This window comes from Orbicella franksi, chromosome 14, assembly GCF_964199315.1.
Source record: "Orbicella franksi chromosome 14, jaOrbFran1.1, whole genome shotgun sequence".
NCBI lineage: Eukaryota > Metazoa > Cnidaria > Anthozoa > Scleractinia > Merulinidae > Orbicella > Orbicella franksi.
The window spans coordinates 3,361,352-3,378,826 of NC_138158.1; the positions used below are offsets into that span (position 1 = coordinate 3,361,352).

General features: G+C 40.3%; 1 protein-coding gene across 1 annotated transcript in view; it reads right to left on the reverse strand.

The window, feature by feature from the left end:
- Positions 1 to 19: 19 nt before the first annotated feature.
- The window catches only part of LOC145467903 (uncharacterized), a 28,866-nt gene continuing 11,410 nt past the window's right edge, over positions 20 to 17,475 (reverse strand). The window contains exons 4-11 of the mRNA XM_081451530.1: positions 10,433 to 10,722; positions 6,294 to 6,515; positions 5,320 to 5,484; positions 4,984 to 5,146; positions 3,995 to 4,209; positions 3,193 to 3,412; positions 1,801 to 2,051; positions 20 to 440 (exon numbers count right to left, since the gene is read on the reverse strand). Of these exons, the coding sequence (XP_081307656.1) occupies positions 291 to 440; positions 1,801 to 2,051; positions 3,193 to 3,412; positions 3,995 to 4,209; positions 4,984 to 5,146; positions 5,320 to 5,484; positions 6,294 to 6,515; positions 10,433 to 10,722 (1,676 nt within the window). The 3' untranslated portion in view covers positions 20 to 290. The remainder of the gene's footprint in view (positions 441 to 1,800; positions 2,052 to 3,192; positions 3,413 to 3,994; positions 4,210 to 4,983; positions 5,147 to 5,319; positions 5,485 to 6,293; positions 6,516 to 10,432; positions 10,723 to 17,475) is intronic.

Genomic DNA, 17,475 nt, shown 5'->3' on the forward strand with positions numbered 1-17,475 from the left:
CTTGCGGGAGGGAAAATCATCCCACCAGGGAGGGAGAAAAATACTCCTGGTTGCTCAATGCTACGAAAACCAGACGTTTCTTTTTTCTCACAACCAGACAAAGCACCTCTTAATTATAGTTTTAAACGTTTATCTTAAGTATGGAATATCAAGTTTACAGAACGTGCAGAAGGAGCTCAGAGCCACCTTAAAGTTGGAAAATTTAAGGTGACTCTAGGTTGCTTTGTTGTAAAGAAGTGTAAAGAACTGGGCATCATAAATTACAAACTCACTTCTCTTTAATAGGATTTTTATACACTGCAATTATTTGATGACAGAAAATCTTGAACTTGATGGACAAATTGGAGAAATTCGGGCAGTTTGGAAACTATCATTTCTGGTTCCCAGTCTTCACCACGGAGCACACGGTCCCACTCTTCACAGCCTAGATGGAGATCGGTCTGAAGACAAACAAAGACGTCATGTTAAGCCTTTAAACTTCTGTTGGCCAATGATTTTTCTTTACCGACAGAATGAGAATAGGGACTTCAATCAGCTGGTGCACATGACAAGAAATGTGCTGAGGGGAGGGTGGGAAACAAAGGAAGGGCGCAAGAGGTGGGAAGCCGAGAGAAAAGTGGCAGGGAAGAGTATGGGGTTCGGGAGAGGAAAGAGGTGGAAAGCGGAATTTCTGAAAAGGCGGGAATGGCATGGGAAACGGGGGAAAATAGTACGGAAAGCGAAAACACCCTTCGCCCTTACCTGCACCCTCCTCTCCGACCCCCTGTTGAAAATATATGAAGAAAGCCACCTCTAAATACCCATTTGTTTTCGCAGAAGCTCGTTTATCGTCGGGCAGCCTAAGTTAACTTAAAATTTAAGCCGCCCTCAGCTTAACCGCTGGGGACTAGACTACTGACATTTCAGGTTGGGTGAGGGGGGTTACTTAGAACTTGGACTTGAAATGTTAATTAGAAAAGCTTCTACAAAAACATTACTTTGGACTGCCGACCTATAGCTATTGGGGACGGTTGAAATAATTTAGATCTGCAAGCTTGCTTATCCTTATGGTTAACGAATGTAACATAAAATAACGACGTTCCGAACGTAGCGGTAACATTTCATGGTGGTTAGCAAATCTCGAAGAAAGCAGCCATCCGAAAGTAGCGAACTGAAATGCGATTTGACTTTTTTTAGGGAAGCAATAGAAATGACACATTCAACAAGCTAGCTGAACCAAAATATTCTGATGTTTGTTTTAGATGACCCTTACTCTCCTGGTATTAGTTATTCCATTATATGAGAACATAAAGCGTCGGAAATAAGAGCCTTGTTCCCTTCGGATTTCATAGCCTTTTCCTATCGCTACCCTTAGTTGGTCCCACCTATCGCTTAGCTATAACTTGTATCACATGTGGACCGGTCAAACATAATGAAATACAAATGTTCTCAATAAGTAGAAAGAAGAAAAGAATAAATCTTGTTCAAAAGAGCCCATCACTAGGAGCGTGCAAGTCCCATACTAAACCTATGTCACGGCATTTTAACAGACCGGTCTATTTTTAGGCTTCTTTTCTCGCCGAATAGGTCAGTTCTGGTTTACATGAGCGCGCATCGGGAGCCCATCACTTCTTGCGGTGAAATGATGACGTCGGTTAAAAATTAAGTCTGTGCTTATGATTGGTCACTGCGGTTGCTGCGAGGGCCTAAATTCGTGGTAAATTCAAACTAAAAATAGATTGGTCTGTGAAAACGCCGTGACAGGAATATGGGGTACTTGCACGCTCGTACACTAATACTCTTTATCAAGTCTGTCCTTACTGATTCTCTTTTCTGCTCGCCTCTGTCGTCACGACACCAAATGCTCTCTTCAGAAACAATCAAATTAAACCCTTCACGTGGTACATACATCGTTCGATGCGAGCGGCGCTTGTAATTGCACAGAAAACCTTCTGGCAGGGTTTCGTCCGGAAGATGGATTCCATCAGCCTCTGTAAATTTTAGCTGGGACAGATAACCACCTAAGACCTTGGTTTCCTCCTGTTCACACTTGCTGCCCTGAGTTGCATAAGCTGGTAAAAAGAGAATTATTGTTGCCTTAGTACAGACACTGAGTGCGAGTTTTTTCTTTTTTTTTTTAAGAAAGACTGAAGTTAAAAAAGAGTCAACCTCCTCGCTTCTACGACGACTTTTTCTCAAACGTCACTCTGGGGACGCAACGTGCGGTATCATGCATGGAGAATGTAGGTAAACGCTACAGATATAGACGTCACGGTTCACAATTCACTCACAAAACATCGAACACGAGCCAAAATCTACATGTAAATACTCAACAACAATCAATTGACTTATAACCGCTATCAAGAGGATAGACCACTCAAGGATGGCAAAGATACTTTCCGATAAAGTTACGAATACGTCCTCGCCGACGATTTTGAAAGTTTGAGGCTAAAGCTTTCAAACTGTTTTGTGACCGCACGCGCATGCGCGACCGTGACCTAGCTCTTTTAATCATTGGGCACATGCAGGTATGAGTGTGATTGTGGGTGTGACGTCGATATCTGTAGCGTTTACCTGCATTCATTCAAAAACTGTGGCGAGTCCAACTGGATAAACTCATAGAGTAATATTCCAAAGCTCACAGTTGAAACCACTGAAACTTATCTGCCAGCCGCTAACAAGCACTGGCGAAAATGAATTCAAAGGTATGCACAAACGTACTACCGAGTAGGTTACGTAATCCCCAGAGGTCACGGAGAAACGTGAAACCCAAAACAAAGAAAATTCTAGTTGCTACAGAAAATGTGTAAAAAGAAAATGGAGAATAAAAATGTAATTTCAGAGCGGACGTTTTCTCATGAAAAACGATGATCCTGGTAGAAGTTCGTAGTAAGGGATGTTTCAATTTCAATGATAGGGTCGAAGTTCAACCTTTTGAAATGACTGATAACTGGACGAGCAAACATGAGAACAGAGTGGTGAGATGCACTCGTAAAATGGATAGAGTGCGTGCAAAGCTGAAGGGCGGCCGTTGTGGATTTAAAATCGCTTCATGAGTTCAAGTGAATCGTAAATAAAGAATGAGCAGAGCAAAGCACTAGTGAAGAGTAGCAGAGTAATTAATTGCATGTGCCCTGTTCTGTTTTCATTGTTGTTGGCGGTTGTCGTTACGAATTGTTGTTTGGAAATGAGACAAAAAGCTCCAAAACTCACTTGATATTGGTCTTATCATAATTCTGTAGTCGACTATGCAACCTGGACACAATATATCTGCCTGAAGATATTTAGTAGATGATAGAACCAACCATGCCCGACATCGTGATCTCGTCAACTCATCTTCAAGATGAATCTCCTCTATAATATTCCTAACGTCACTAAATGGGATTGGAAGTTCCTCTAGCTTTCTTTGTACACCTATGTTAGCGACCCACACCTGTGAAGAGAGCAAGAGTTATGTGTTTACATTCGCCGTTGACTTGAACGCATTTGTAAAAGACCCTATTCAATATTTCTGCAACGTGTCGCCTTTAATTTGCTAGACTTCAGTTAGGTTCCACTGAAAATGAATATGCTATGTCATTTAATTTATGGCCTTGCTGTGTATATCAAGGAAACAGGAGCATGTAATCCCGGTTAAATGCTTCTGCAAGAAAATTAATGTGAAAAGCATTTAGTCTTGGGAACGTAACTCATTTTGTGAACTGCGCCGTTTTGGACCTTTTGAAGTCAGGTAGAAATTGGAAGAGCGAAGAATTAGAACGAACAGTAGTATCTACATTTTATCTATTTACCTTTTAATCGTCCTCCCTCACACTCCCATCTTTCAGTGTTGTTTACAAGCTAAAATGCATCGAACAAAGACTTCTTTTACATTGCGATATCCAAGTTGCATTCGGGTCGACAGGTGGGGGGGGGGGGGGGGGGGAGTAGGTAGGGTGTGTTCCACCGAGTTATAACAGTAATCGTATAGTAATGTTCCAGTACTTTTAAGGTTCCTTTATGTTACATAGCCTACCTTGCATCTTATTGATCTTCCTGAAGGTGTTAAAAAGCTCAAATCATATCTTGCCGCGTATAAATCATCTTCAGCCGGTTGTGTACTAAAAGTCTCCTGTAACACCTTCTTGTCAATTTGAATGCCTTCCTTGAAAGCAATTCGCCAATCGCTTTTCCTGCCCTTTTGTATTTTGGCAACCGCCTCTGTGAGGTTCCATATTTCAGCAACGTCCGCTGTTAATGATATAACGGGGAGTTAGGTTACTAAAACTGTACCGAGTTATAAGTTAGAGACAGCATAGCAATGATTGCTGAATGACATAACCAAGGTACAAAACTGTCTTACATGCGACCATCTCGGGTTAGGGGCACTTTTCCGACACGTACATCTCTTCCTTCAACCACTTGACAGTGAGACAACCCCCCCCCCCCCCGCCCCTGGCAGGGGAGACCAGTTTCTTATTCTATTGCGCTCTTGCTTACCCCTTACTCTAAATGCATGAAGAAAGTTGGAAATCTATCGCTCTCGTTCGACCTCCGACTTTCATGCTCTCTCGTCGACTTCAAACCTCAGGTGCTAAAATTAACTCAGGAAAGTTGACCAGAGTTCTCGCTCGTTTCAGCTGAGGCAGATGCTGTCATCATTCACGTGCAGTCAGCTGGTTTGTCCCCTTGCTGATGACAGTTAGAACAGACTCTTGCCGATTTTGTCATCACTTACAACACTCCTCCACCTTCTTTTTCGTTTTTCCTAATTTAATTTATTTCTCACCGTTCTTCTGAATGGGACAAAACTCAAAAATAAATCATTGCCTCTTACGTTTAACTCGGTATAATTAATCGACGTTCTCCAAACTAGTTTGTGAAGACAAATATGGCCGGTTTCTAATATCGCATCGTCCCGACTTGTAGCAGCCCCTGGGTCTCTGAGGATGACCTCGCGGATCTAGGAAAATCTATTGCGCATGCCCATGAAGTGACTAGTTCCTAGTCCTTCTAAATACTCACCTTCACTGGGTTCCCGAATAATAGCTGTACCAAGATGACACCACATGTCAGCTTCCTGAAATTTCTTTGACTCAATTTCTTGCTTAATCTTATTTAGACATTCCAGTGCATGGTCCACGAGGCCAGCTTGATAAAATGGGATGTCGCTTCGAATTCCGGCTACCTAGAAAGATAGAAATCAATGAATAAGAGACAGAAAATTAATCAAGGGTACTTTGATCAATGTACGTTATTCGGGGAAATTTGTTCTATTTTACAATTTAGATGCTTCATTTGGCCACAACTTTGGGTGAATCCGAACATTTAGTGTAAAAAAAGCTTAAGCATTTCACAAACCGGTTTGTAGTCCTCAGAAGGTATCAGCCGATACTGGGAGCGTGATCCTGGTAACACCATGCGCTTCAACCCTTCAACAGGCACAAGCTTAAGATCACACTCTTCTGGCAGATTCCTATCGTCAATGTAACAACAAATGATGTCCGTTTTAACTCTCGCTGAAGCCTGTAAATAAATAAATATATTAAAAAAAACGACAAAACTTGGCATAACTGGAGACAGCTAATGTACCCCACCTGCCTACGATGGATTAACACCCCATCCAGTTAACAGAAATACTCCAGCTAGTCACTTTGTTACGAAAACGCGATATGCTCCGAACACTCTGACCTGACGTTATTAGACCGGCAATCAGTTTAATGACTGCTGGCTCTATGTGTAATGTCACTTATTGACTAAATAAGAAAAGGATATATACTAACTGACTGAAAAGAATCTCCCACCACACCGTGTTGAGTTCAACCGTGACGAAATTTATCAAACCGCGGCGAAGCAAGATAAAGTATCCCAACAAATGTTACGGATAATTTCTTGCCCTCAAGATAACGACCGATCAGACGCATAAGAGAGTCCACGAGAATTGACGGTGAAACCTTTTTCGACGAGATGTTTTCTTATGAAAGTTTCAGGTTACATGGCAGGTGAAATTAAATTCGCTAAATTAGACCGCACGGAGCTCCTCTTTTTTTCTAAATCCATCGAGTTAAGCGAAAAAAGGCGCGAGAGCTAGGAAAATCTGGGATCGTCTCTCTATAGTCTATTTTCTCCTTCGCCGTGCGAATTTTTGGTCCAAAAGTAGAAAAAGGTGCACATGCACGGGATTGGACAGGACTGCAATGACATTTGGACTTTGAACTTTCCTCCACTCTCCCGTCGACTCTCGCTCTCCAATTAAAACATTTTCTAATCGTAGCTTCACCTGTGTAGATAAAGGTAACAACATTTTACGAGTAATAAAGAGGCTAATTGCATACCACTCTGCGTTTCAAAAGTAGTTCAGCTTGTTTTACTTCTTTCTCTGATCCTCTCAGCTCGTAGCGCTTATTTCCTCGATGAAACACTTGTGCCCCAGTCAGCGTGCTGATATTTCGAAGATTATCTCCTCCCTTGCCAGTCACGTGCCTCTCGAATTCCCTTGGAATTTCAACAACTTGACTAGGAAATCTCTTCTCCCTGGTTTTTTTTTGTCTCTCAGCCTTGGAGAAATTGGCGCAAATAAATCATTCAGAAAATGTTCTCATCACAGATATATACAATTGCTTATGCTATACCATATTTTATGATTTTTTCCGTTCACAAGACTCCAAAATGAGGACGGTAACTTTGAGCCAGTTGGTTTTAAAGGTTTTCTGTGCCAGTTGTTGCTAAGCAGTGAGATGTCTCAGTGGTAAAAAGCTGACGTTATGAATTTCTTATTGTTCAGTAGGCCAATGGTCCTTTAGAACAAAATCGATGCCAGAAATGCGAAAAGTTTAATCAAAGAGTGATTTTTTTTATGGCCGTTTAGAGGTTTTGTAAAATAATAAAGGTTTGTGTCAAAAAGTTGTTCAGTTCCGTCCAGCTTACAGATCCCTTGAAATAGTCAAACTTTCAAACCACCGTAATAAGCTATCTTTTTCCGAGTTGCTTTTTGGCTCTGTTTCAAAACGAGTCCTAGTGCACAACCTTTGATATGGAAATGAGTTTGATTTGCAAGACAATGACCATGCATGCAAAACTCATTAAAATATGAAAGGTTGTGAACCAAGACTCGTCTTGAAACAGCAGTAAGAGTAACTCGGAAATTGCGTATTGGCAATTTGTTTGTCGAGGTCTCTCCACCCTAACGTTTCAGTTATGTACAACCTAGGGTTCGTACCCAGAGTCTTCATTCCCCTTGACCAGCAATCGGTAAACGAGCGACCTTAGAAAGTTCCGCTTGGAAGGATTTGGATGTCCAAAAATATCGGACTTACGTCATTTTCATCGTTTTCAACCAAACAAAATGAAGCCTGTAACGGAACTCACCAGAGTCGCTCGTTTCGTCAAGCTTGAGCAGTAAGGAACGAAGATTGGCACTCACGACTTTTTGTTGAACGAGTTCCCTTGCGCATGCTCGTTCCTCGTTATTTCCGCTGACCAAAAATCCTCTTTGATCGCTGTCTGAATTGAGCTTAGCTCCGGACTCAATTTGTATTTCTTTTATTGAACTTCCGTTTTTTCCGATCACAAAACCCATCAAGTCTCTCGGAACAGCTATAACAGCTATCTTCAGTTGATCTGTTGAGTATTGCACATTTCAGTGAGCAGATCACATAAATATGATCATCAAGTTGAAGCTGAATTATTTAACAAAAACAATTTAATAAGATCAAACTGAGGCGTATACTGGATTTTTGGGAAGGGGGTTCGAGATACGGTCCCCTGTAGAGAGGTCGGGGGGCATCCTTTCCCGGTAAATTTTTAAAATTGAAGTCCTCGGAAATTGAATTTCCGGCATTCTTCATCCGAACCTCCCCTAGATCCGTCCAAAACAAATTAATAAGTACTTGCAAGAGATTGTAAATTCGCTTGATACTTGAAATCCCGACTCTATAAAAGATGAACCAGGAGTAAAGGCGACTTTACTTGAGAGATTTTACGATTCATCAGTATAGGTTTAGGATGACGTTTACGCTAAACGTTTGCCTTCTGGTTGCAGCTGTTTGCACAGTAGTCAGAGTGAAAATATTTGTATTTGCCATGAATTGTAGCAGACGTTTTGCTATTTATGTGTAATTTATTTACTGGAGTAGAAGAAAATTATGAGGAACACAAAATCAGAGGTATTTTTGTCCACTGCAATCTCATCATTTTTACAACCGTCTTTCGCGCTCTTTTGAGGTACAACTCTGTTGCAGAGAACTTTCGAAGAACTGCCTCCGGCGCGCCATGACGTTTTGTGAAGTCGATCACTTCAGAAATGGCATCTATGTAGCCTAAACGCCCACCATGTCCAAGCTTGCATTCGTCTTTTAAGTAGTCGATAAATTTGAACAACAAATTTGGAGAACACAAACTAAAGTCCACCACGTCAAAAGTAAACTCTTCCCAACAACAAAAACGTCTTCACAACAAAATCTAAGAAACTTAAAGCATCTTGTCACTATTTGTTGAGCTGCGCGATCTTTCTTGCAACCGCCACCACTTCCAGTCAACCATCTCGTGAATACTTCGCCAATGTCACACGACAATGAAAATGAGGGAAGTAACTTTCCGGCATGTTTTGTAGTCTCACTTGTTTGATCTTGAATTGTGTTCACCATTGGAACATTTCCTGCTACCTTTAGCGAATCTGTGATTTCTTTCCAATTGGGCTTTTCATCGAAACAAAAGAACCAACTGTGCTTGGTATTAACATGTTTTCTCCACCCTCTTTGACTTTGACATCCATCATGGTCACACTCTTGTATTGGGCAGTGATACAAGCTGTGGGTTTCATCCTTTTCCAAGTGAAGCCGTTTTGGTTTGGGTAATGCTCCCTCGATATCCGACCAATTGACTTTGCACTTCTTACTCATTTTGCCTTTTGAAGAGCATTTGGCCAACACGATCTCCTTTAAATCTGAACCATAACCAAGGAGTCGATGACAAACAAAGGAACTGCATATATGTTTGTATTTGTCAAGGCATGCCCTTACTTACCCGCCCTCATTACTATTGTGCAAAATTCAAGACAGTGAGATGCAACCAAACTTGCCCAAGCAGGTCTGAGTACGCCCTATTGTTTGCCTTATTCACAAAGGACACCTTCATTTGGGAACAAAATCAGAATGCGTAAAAAATGATCCGAAATCTGTTCCCAAATGACCAATTTGGGAACAATATGTTCCATTTACAGATAGGAACTCGGAACAAAACAGTCCTAAAATTTGGTAATAAATGGCCAATTTGGTAACAAACTGTTCCGTTCACAGATGGGAACTCGGAACAAAGCGGTCCTAAAAATATCAATTTGGGAACGATATGTTCCATTGGCATATGAGAATTCGAAACAAAAAAGTCCTAATTTACCAATTTGGGAACAAATTGTTCCATTTACAGAGAGGAACTCGGAACAAAACAGTCCTAATTTACCAATTTGGGAACAAATTGTTCCGTTTACAGATAGGAACTCGGAACAAAACAGTCCTAAATGACCAATTTGGGAACAATGTGTTCCATTTACAGATAGGAACTCGGAACAAAACAGTCCTAAATGACCAATTTGGGAACAATGTGTTCCATTTACTGAGGGGACCTCGGAACAAAGCAGTCCTAATTTATCAATTTCGGAACAATGTGTTCCACGCACAGATAGGAACTCGGAACAAAACAGTCCTAATTTATCAATTTGAGAACAACATGTACCATTTACAGTTGGGAACTCGGAACGAAATGTTCCTCTTTTACACTAGAGTGAACGTTTTGTTCCTTCCTTGTAAAAAATCTGGTCCTCTTATAGTCAATAGGAACACAAAAACGAGGAACAGTCGATATTTGAGGAACGTTCCTTTTGGATTATAGGAACAGTCAACGAAACTTAAAATCAGCGAAAAAACGAGGCAAAGACTAAAGAAAAACTCAAAAAAGCGTAGGTCAAGCGCTTAGGTGAAATGGAAACAATATTTAAAATCTGGTGAAGTTTGTTTCACTCAAACGTAGCAAAACGCGCAATGATAAATTTTTGGGAAATATATAGGAAGAAAGGGATGAACGAGGAAAGGAATTAAGGGAGGAGGGAGATAGGGAGGAGGAGTGAAGGAGAGAAGGAATCAAGGGGAATGAAGGGGAGGAGGAAGGGGGAGAGAGGGAGGAAGGAAGGAAGGGAGGGAGGAAGGAAGGAAGGAAGGAAGGAAGGAAGGGAGGAAGGAAGGAAGGAAGGATTGAAGTAAGGGAGGAAGGAAGGAAGGAAGGAAGGAAGGAAGGACTGAAGTAAGGGAGGAAGGAAGGAAGGAAGGAAGGAAGGAAGGAAGGATTGAAGTAAGGGAGGAAGGCAGGAGGAAGAATGGAGGGAGGGAGCAACAACTACAGAAGAAGGAGGTGAGAAGTTTGGTTAGGTGAGTGACAGGAACACGTACAAAATTAGAACAAAGAAAGGACTTTTATAAAGTACCTTTAAAATCATGTCGATAATTCTTTTTGCGTTGGCGCGCTGTTCTTCTCTTCCTCCTAAGTGGACTTGGTCTTCTCTGATGATGAACTTTTTAACTCCACTTTTTTTCATTATTTCTTTCTTTCTCCGTCCCCTTGTTCCTATAATAAGTCCCACCTTGTCCTTCGGGATCTGCATTACCTCTTCTTGGTAATCCATATTAACAGCTTTATCATACCAACTTGGTTCACCATCGTTTCTTCGTCTTCGTGGGTCAACTTTGCCATGCTTTGAATCATGCGATATGGCTACTACAGAGAATAAACAGTTCAGAAAAATGTTTAAGCAATAGAACACTTTCCGTGTTTACATAGCCTCATCTAAACACCAGGAGGGTTCGGAGAATTCGAGGGTTTGCATAACTTTCGAGAATTCTCCCAACCCACTCTTCATTCAGCTTGGAATGAAGGCAGTGTTTGTCCGCTTCGCCCAAAACGAAAGCGAAAAGCACAGAGACACGGCAATTTTCAGTCGAATTGGAGATGATTGCGTGTAGAGAACGCTCGAAACAATGTGCTCTGGACATCACGGAGATTTCACCGGTTTTGATTGGTCCATTTTCTCATCACACCGTTAAACTCTAGTTAAGGGACGGATTTACTTTTTTGAGCGGAGGGGGAGGGGAGGGGGGGCTGGATTGTTGGGCAATTTCCGAAAAAACTTCCTGAACAGCAAAAACTGCTAGCTACTGCTGAAACAAAAGTAGTGCAAGGGGACTAGAAGAGCCATGGGAAATAAAGTCGAGCAAGTGCTTTTTATTCTCCAGCTCCGGTTTTTGTTGTTAAAAAAAATTCATGCATAAGCTATTGCCCACCCAAAAAACAATCATGCACAACCTAAGGTGAGAAAAAAGACTCATTCCCCAGAAAATTGCCCACCTTCTCTCCAACCCCTAAGAAAAATAATGGCCCGTCCCTCCCAGCAATCAACCAAGAGCAAACGTTTGATTACAAATATGTAAAAGTCGCCTAACAAGATACTAAGAAAAATAGGCCCGCAAGGCATGCGTGTAGCTACCGCGTGTTTTTAAAATGGTATGAAATATATCTTCACTGAATAACGGAATGGTAGGGGGGAGAGGAGCGTCCTATAAGATTACTAGAATAACAAGCTTGGACATAAATAAATTGAACATTTGTATTGACTTTTTCACAAACAAACATGTAACAAATTGGCAGCCGAGGCTCCATACAGCTTCGAAACTAATGCAAGGCGTTATTTTGATGACAGACTGTAAATAAAAGGTTTTCAGACTGTAAATAAACTTAGGTTTTAGTTCTTTGGCGAGACTAAAGTAAGGGAGTAGAAAACAGAACGGTTATTTAACTTTGTTGACAATAATGATAATAAACGTGTTTTTCATATAGTACATTGTCATTGGATATTATACCCTCGTCTACCAGCATGTAGCGCATTAATTAATACAAAATCCCTAACGAGTTCTTGCTGCACGCTGGTAATTAAGGGACGCGTGCGCTTATGGCTGTAATGGTCGATTGAAGTGGTTAAATAAATAGCTTGTGGTATAATTTTCGATGAAACACATTGCGCGTTTCTTAATTTAGGGGCCAAATGAGAAATTTTTAAGTTGTTGTCATTTGACTAAAATACCAAAATGCTATTCCCACTTTTTGGTAACATAATAGTGCTGATTGTTGTATTATTTTTAAAACAGGCAATAAAACTCTAAATAAAACAGTTTGTTGATGAAAATGAATGTTGTCAGTTATCCAGATACTTTAATTAATACAAAATTAAATCAAATACTGGAAGAAAATGCTCCGCCGTCACGTGACTAAGTCACCGAAGAAGACCAACGGTTTTCGTTGAAAAGTCTAATTCACGGTAAGATCTTTTCTTCCAGAATTTGATTTAATTTTGTATTAAAACAGTTATTTGTTTTTCATCAGGCATTCTGGTAGTTCCAGTAAAGTCAAATAGCACCATCTCGCAAATGTTATATTGCCGTGTGTTTTCACTAGTCATATCACATGATGTCTTACAACGAAAGAGGAATTTCCATACACTGTTACTATTTGTTCAATGGGCTTAAGGAAATATCTCCAGTTCTTTAACAATAACAATGTGAGTGCCAATGTCAACTTGATTTGTTTCTCTGGATTATGGGACGTTAACTGAGTTGACAATGTCAAGGATGCAATGTCCACACTAACAACTGTAACTCTAACAATGTCAACAGAACAAAGTCAACAGTACTTGTTTTGGTGCTGAAATATGGGCCTTGGTTTAAGCAATCTCATGATGGGTTTAAGGTCTGACCTTTCACAATAGTCTTATGGGACTGTCCCTTCCATTTAAACCGGAGTTGACCGCAGTGGAAAAAATTGAGCAATAACTTGGGTTGACTTATCTGCCAATATTTCCTTTGGGCCTGATTTAAGGATCAACTTCTTCAGTTCGTCCAATGGTATGTCACACAAAGGTCGGGAGTATGTGTAGTATTTACAAGGCTCTGAAGCGCATCGTTGAAGCATGTGAACTGGATGGTTTTTTGCTCAGACGTTTTTACAGTTATGTGGGCTACAAGCTTCGTATTCACCATTTCCAGGAGTGATGAATTTCCACATTTTACACACGTGATCATTTCATCATGAGCTTTCTCTGTATCTACAGACATGTTGCAGATTACTCATGAAGTGTCACTCTTGAGTTGGACTGCTATGCATTGGCCTTGAAGAAAGGTTTCACTGGTACGCAGGTTGTTGAGATTCACATGTGCTATTCTATTTCTTCAATGACAGTGTTCTCGTTAGAATTTAAAAACTTTTTATCTTCAAATATGCGCACGGTCAAATTCTTGAAATGATACGATTTTCCTGCATGGACATGATCAGTGAGGTCTTCCCATAATCCTAGTTTGATAGATTCGGTTGTGTCCGCTATATATGAATCAGACTTTCTCCTTGCATTACCATTTTTATATACCAACTACTTGCCCTATTGTTTCTGTACGACTTTGACTTTAAGATCAACAACTTTGAATACATCTCTTCTAAGCGCTTCCTCTACTGTGCATAGTCTATTGGCGAATGTCTCATTGAACTGGAATTTGGCAGTCGATGGGGAAGTCTTCGCAGACCTAGTGATAGTGAACTCATCCATTGTCATCGAAACAGTTTTGTTGCTGTTCAATTTCTTTTTCATATTGATTGGCCCATTGTGGATTAATAACAATGCCTTCATTTTTATAAAGACTGCTATTTCTCATCAGCCAATCTGCTGCTTGTACTACTTTATGGGGTCTTATATTCAATGATAATGCAGAACTCTTATATTGAAGCTTTCTTTTCAAAGTTACTTTGATAGTTGAACCCTCACTTGGTAACCGTGGCAGCATGCTGACTGTGCTTGCTACATCAGCAGGAACATTCACAATATTTCCATGTATTTTAAGTTGTTTTCCTCTTGGAGCTTGCATTAACTTTTGAAAAGCAATGCTTGGAGCTAGTAATCTACACTCTAATTCATTCAAATCACAGAAACTTGGTTTTTGTGGAAATACCAAACCATTTACAACAGCACAGGGTGGAATTTTATTCTTTACTAAATGGCTGTGGCATGTTTTGCAAACCCATTCGACATTATCTATGGTTTTCTTCTTTTCAAGATATCCATGGATAACTGGATTTAGGTCTTTCAGCTTTTCTGTATTAAGAACACTTTGCCTATACCATAGTTGATCGCAACAAAAACAAATATAGACAGGACCTTCTGCAGCCATGTCATGGAACTTTGAAATGGCAGACTCGATAGATATGGCTTTTTGTCTTGATCTATAGGCCTTTTGTTTTTCATTGCATTTTGCCTTTTGGTCAGATGTCATTTTTGATCTGTAGTTTTTTTTGTTTTGATTATGTTGTGCCTTTTGGTCCGGAGATGACATTTTTTTCTCTATAGGCTTTCTGGTACTTGTTACGTTTTGCTTTCTGCTCTGGAGATGCATTTGCTTCTCGGTAATTTCTCTTATATGGATTATATGCTGCTTTATCCCTATCACTGGCATTTCTATCATCATATGTTGACAATGCATTTGAATATAAATGAGTTTCAACCCTCCTACTTGACTCGATTTGGTTCTCTGTCACATTACTGAACTTTCTTTTGCGAGCATTTGTAGTTTCAGAAGAAGTTTCACACAAATTTCTTTTTACCATTTCAGGCGAGGTACTATCAGATATTAGTATATTCTCAGCTCCGACTATTGCATTTCTAGCTCTCTGATTGGCTCAAAAACTCCGACTATGAGCCATTAGTCGGAGTTTTACCTTATATGGAAAACAGTGCGCCAAGTTTAAAAATTTTCCGCTCTGTAAAATTGTTGAAATAAAAATCGGCGGCAAAAACCCGATTAAGAATATACTAAAACAATTATTCCATTCGACCTTGTTGGATATGAAGTGATCATAACCAACTCGCGCTACGCGCTCGTTGGTTATTTATCACTTCATATCCAACGCGGTTTCATGGAATAATTGTTAAATAGTCCTATTGTTGAGACATTATGCATCTCTCCAATGTGTCCTATATATATAGATCTTGATGCTTCAGACAAATTAAGAGTTTGAACCAATGTTAGTTCAGCAAAGTTTTCACTTGACTCTATGATATGTATCCTTAAGTTCATAGCTTCCGCTATTGCCTGCATGATAATGTGATCACCCCATGTTCCCTCCAAAGACATATTAGTTATGTATTCAGACCATGATCTGTTATCTACAACTGCACTTTCAATAAAGCGATCAGGGTTATTTTGCAAATGCTGAATACCAGCTCTTCTGATTTCTAAATGATGGTTTGCATCATGGTATATTTGATGTGCTACAGCTCTAAATAGACAATTACCCATTCCTCCAACCTCTAGCGCCCTTAATCTATATCTTCGTAATCTGCAGTTGAACACATAATTGGAACCTTCTCTGCACATCATTAGAGATGAGTTGACATAAGATGCTGGGCCAGGATTTAATTCAATATCCCCGCTGAGCAATATCTTTCTTTCTGATGCATTATATTTCACTGTATGAATTAGAGCTTTCTCAAAAAAATTGCTGAAGAAGCTGTCTTGCTTCTTAGCAAATGTGATATTCCATTGTTTATAGTTAGAAACAATGCTATATAAAACAGATGAAACAGGAACTGTTTTCCTGATAAAACGCTTGCATTTGGCTCTCGATTTTCTTATTTTAAGGATTTAATAATCCTTTTAAGTGCCACTCTGGATGGTTCCCTACTTCTGACCCTGCAACTCTTACGTACATGTGATCGAGAAACGCGAATATTTCCGCACTTTTCATGTAATGTTTTGTTCACAGATGATGAGGTATCACACATGTAGGTTGAATTTCCATCACACTGAATTAATGATTTATCATCACTACTCAAATAAGACAAAACATTTAAGTTTATGTCAGTGTCCAGAAAGCTATTTTGGTCTGCATGTCAAGCAGCATGGCAACCAAAAAACCCATTGTCAGTCACAGTCATGGGGCCAAGCGAATTACAGTAACGCTTGTGTTCAAAAATAGTTTTCACTTCTGAATCAATTATTTCCCGAAGGACTGTATTTATTCCCATAAGGGAACTCGTTTTGCCTGAAAAGGCAAGTTTGGCTCCCCGAAGGGAATTCATTGTGCCTGAAAAGGCAAGTTTGGTTCCCCGAAGGGAATTCATCGTTTCCCGAAGTAAATAGCTAGTTGCAAAGATGGAATGGTGCGATTCTGAGAACGGGTCATTGGTTGCCACGTGCGGTACATGTAGTATTTCTAGCTGTTGAGCTGCAGGAATCACTCGACGGCCATGTTCATGAACAAAAGCTTGGCGACCGCTCGGGGACGTTTTTGAAGTCCAAATTTTGTTTGGACCTTCAAAACACCTGAAAAAAACTTTACGAGAGAGCACTGGACATAACAATTGAATGCTATGCCTAATAATAGGCAGAAAATAACAAGAAAACATGGCAAATCTTACCTGTTGTCAGGGTAGTTACAACTCCACGAGGAGAAAGGCCGACGTTGCCACAACGTTGTTCACTGTCGATATTTTCACGGAAAGAGATCGCACTTTCACGGAAACTGGTCGGAAAATCCACTGGTTACTCTACTTTTTATTTGTTTTCGAAAAAAGACGTACTACCGCATTCCAAGTTATAAAAGCTCTAAATAAGCAGGCTTTTTTTGCAAAACCTGTAAAGTCCATCGACATCCGATATTTATCAAATTGACTACTCGTCATACCACGCGCGCGCGAAGGAAGTAGAACAAGACCCGAAGGAAATCCGGAAAGTGGACACTCGGACAGTCAAAAACGATAGCATTGTAGCTACTCCCGCACGCGCAGTAGCTACAAAAAGTAGGAAAGTATAAAGCCTTAACCAAGGGAAGTGATCAGTAAACGTAAATTGTGACTGTATTCGGTGGCTCCTGGCTTCGTTTTCTCAGGAAACCTGGTTTGGCAAGCTGGCACAACTTCTTTGATTCGTAGTTTTAGTTTCTGCTAGCGCGCACATTAATCATTTATGAGTATCGTGCATGTTTATCAGACTGATTGAATATTCTTCCTGGTTCACGTCATCTTTCTGATTCAAAGCGCAACGTGTTCGCACAGTATGCGTGGCTGGCGCTTTCGTTTGCACGCGGTGGTAAAACACGCGGGCTGCTAGGCCGCAAAATGAGAGGAGCAAAGCCAAGAGTAATTGTGCGAAATAATCTCTGAAAAGCTCATAACGTGTATTAATTATGCATACACGAACTCACCTCTTCGATTTGAATTTATAAGTCCGTAAATTTGCTACAGTAGTCTCTCAATCTGTATATACTACATATTAACGGCCTATATTTGTCCTTTTAGAGAATTTCATTACCTATTTTTTCCGGGCTGCCATCAAGTCTCCTTCGATTGCAGCCGAAACTTTTTGGTCGTTACACTTCGCTTACAGGGGAGACGTGTTGCGTGATGCTCCGTTTAGTTTTCGCCGGCGCTCTTTT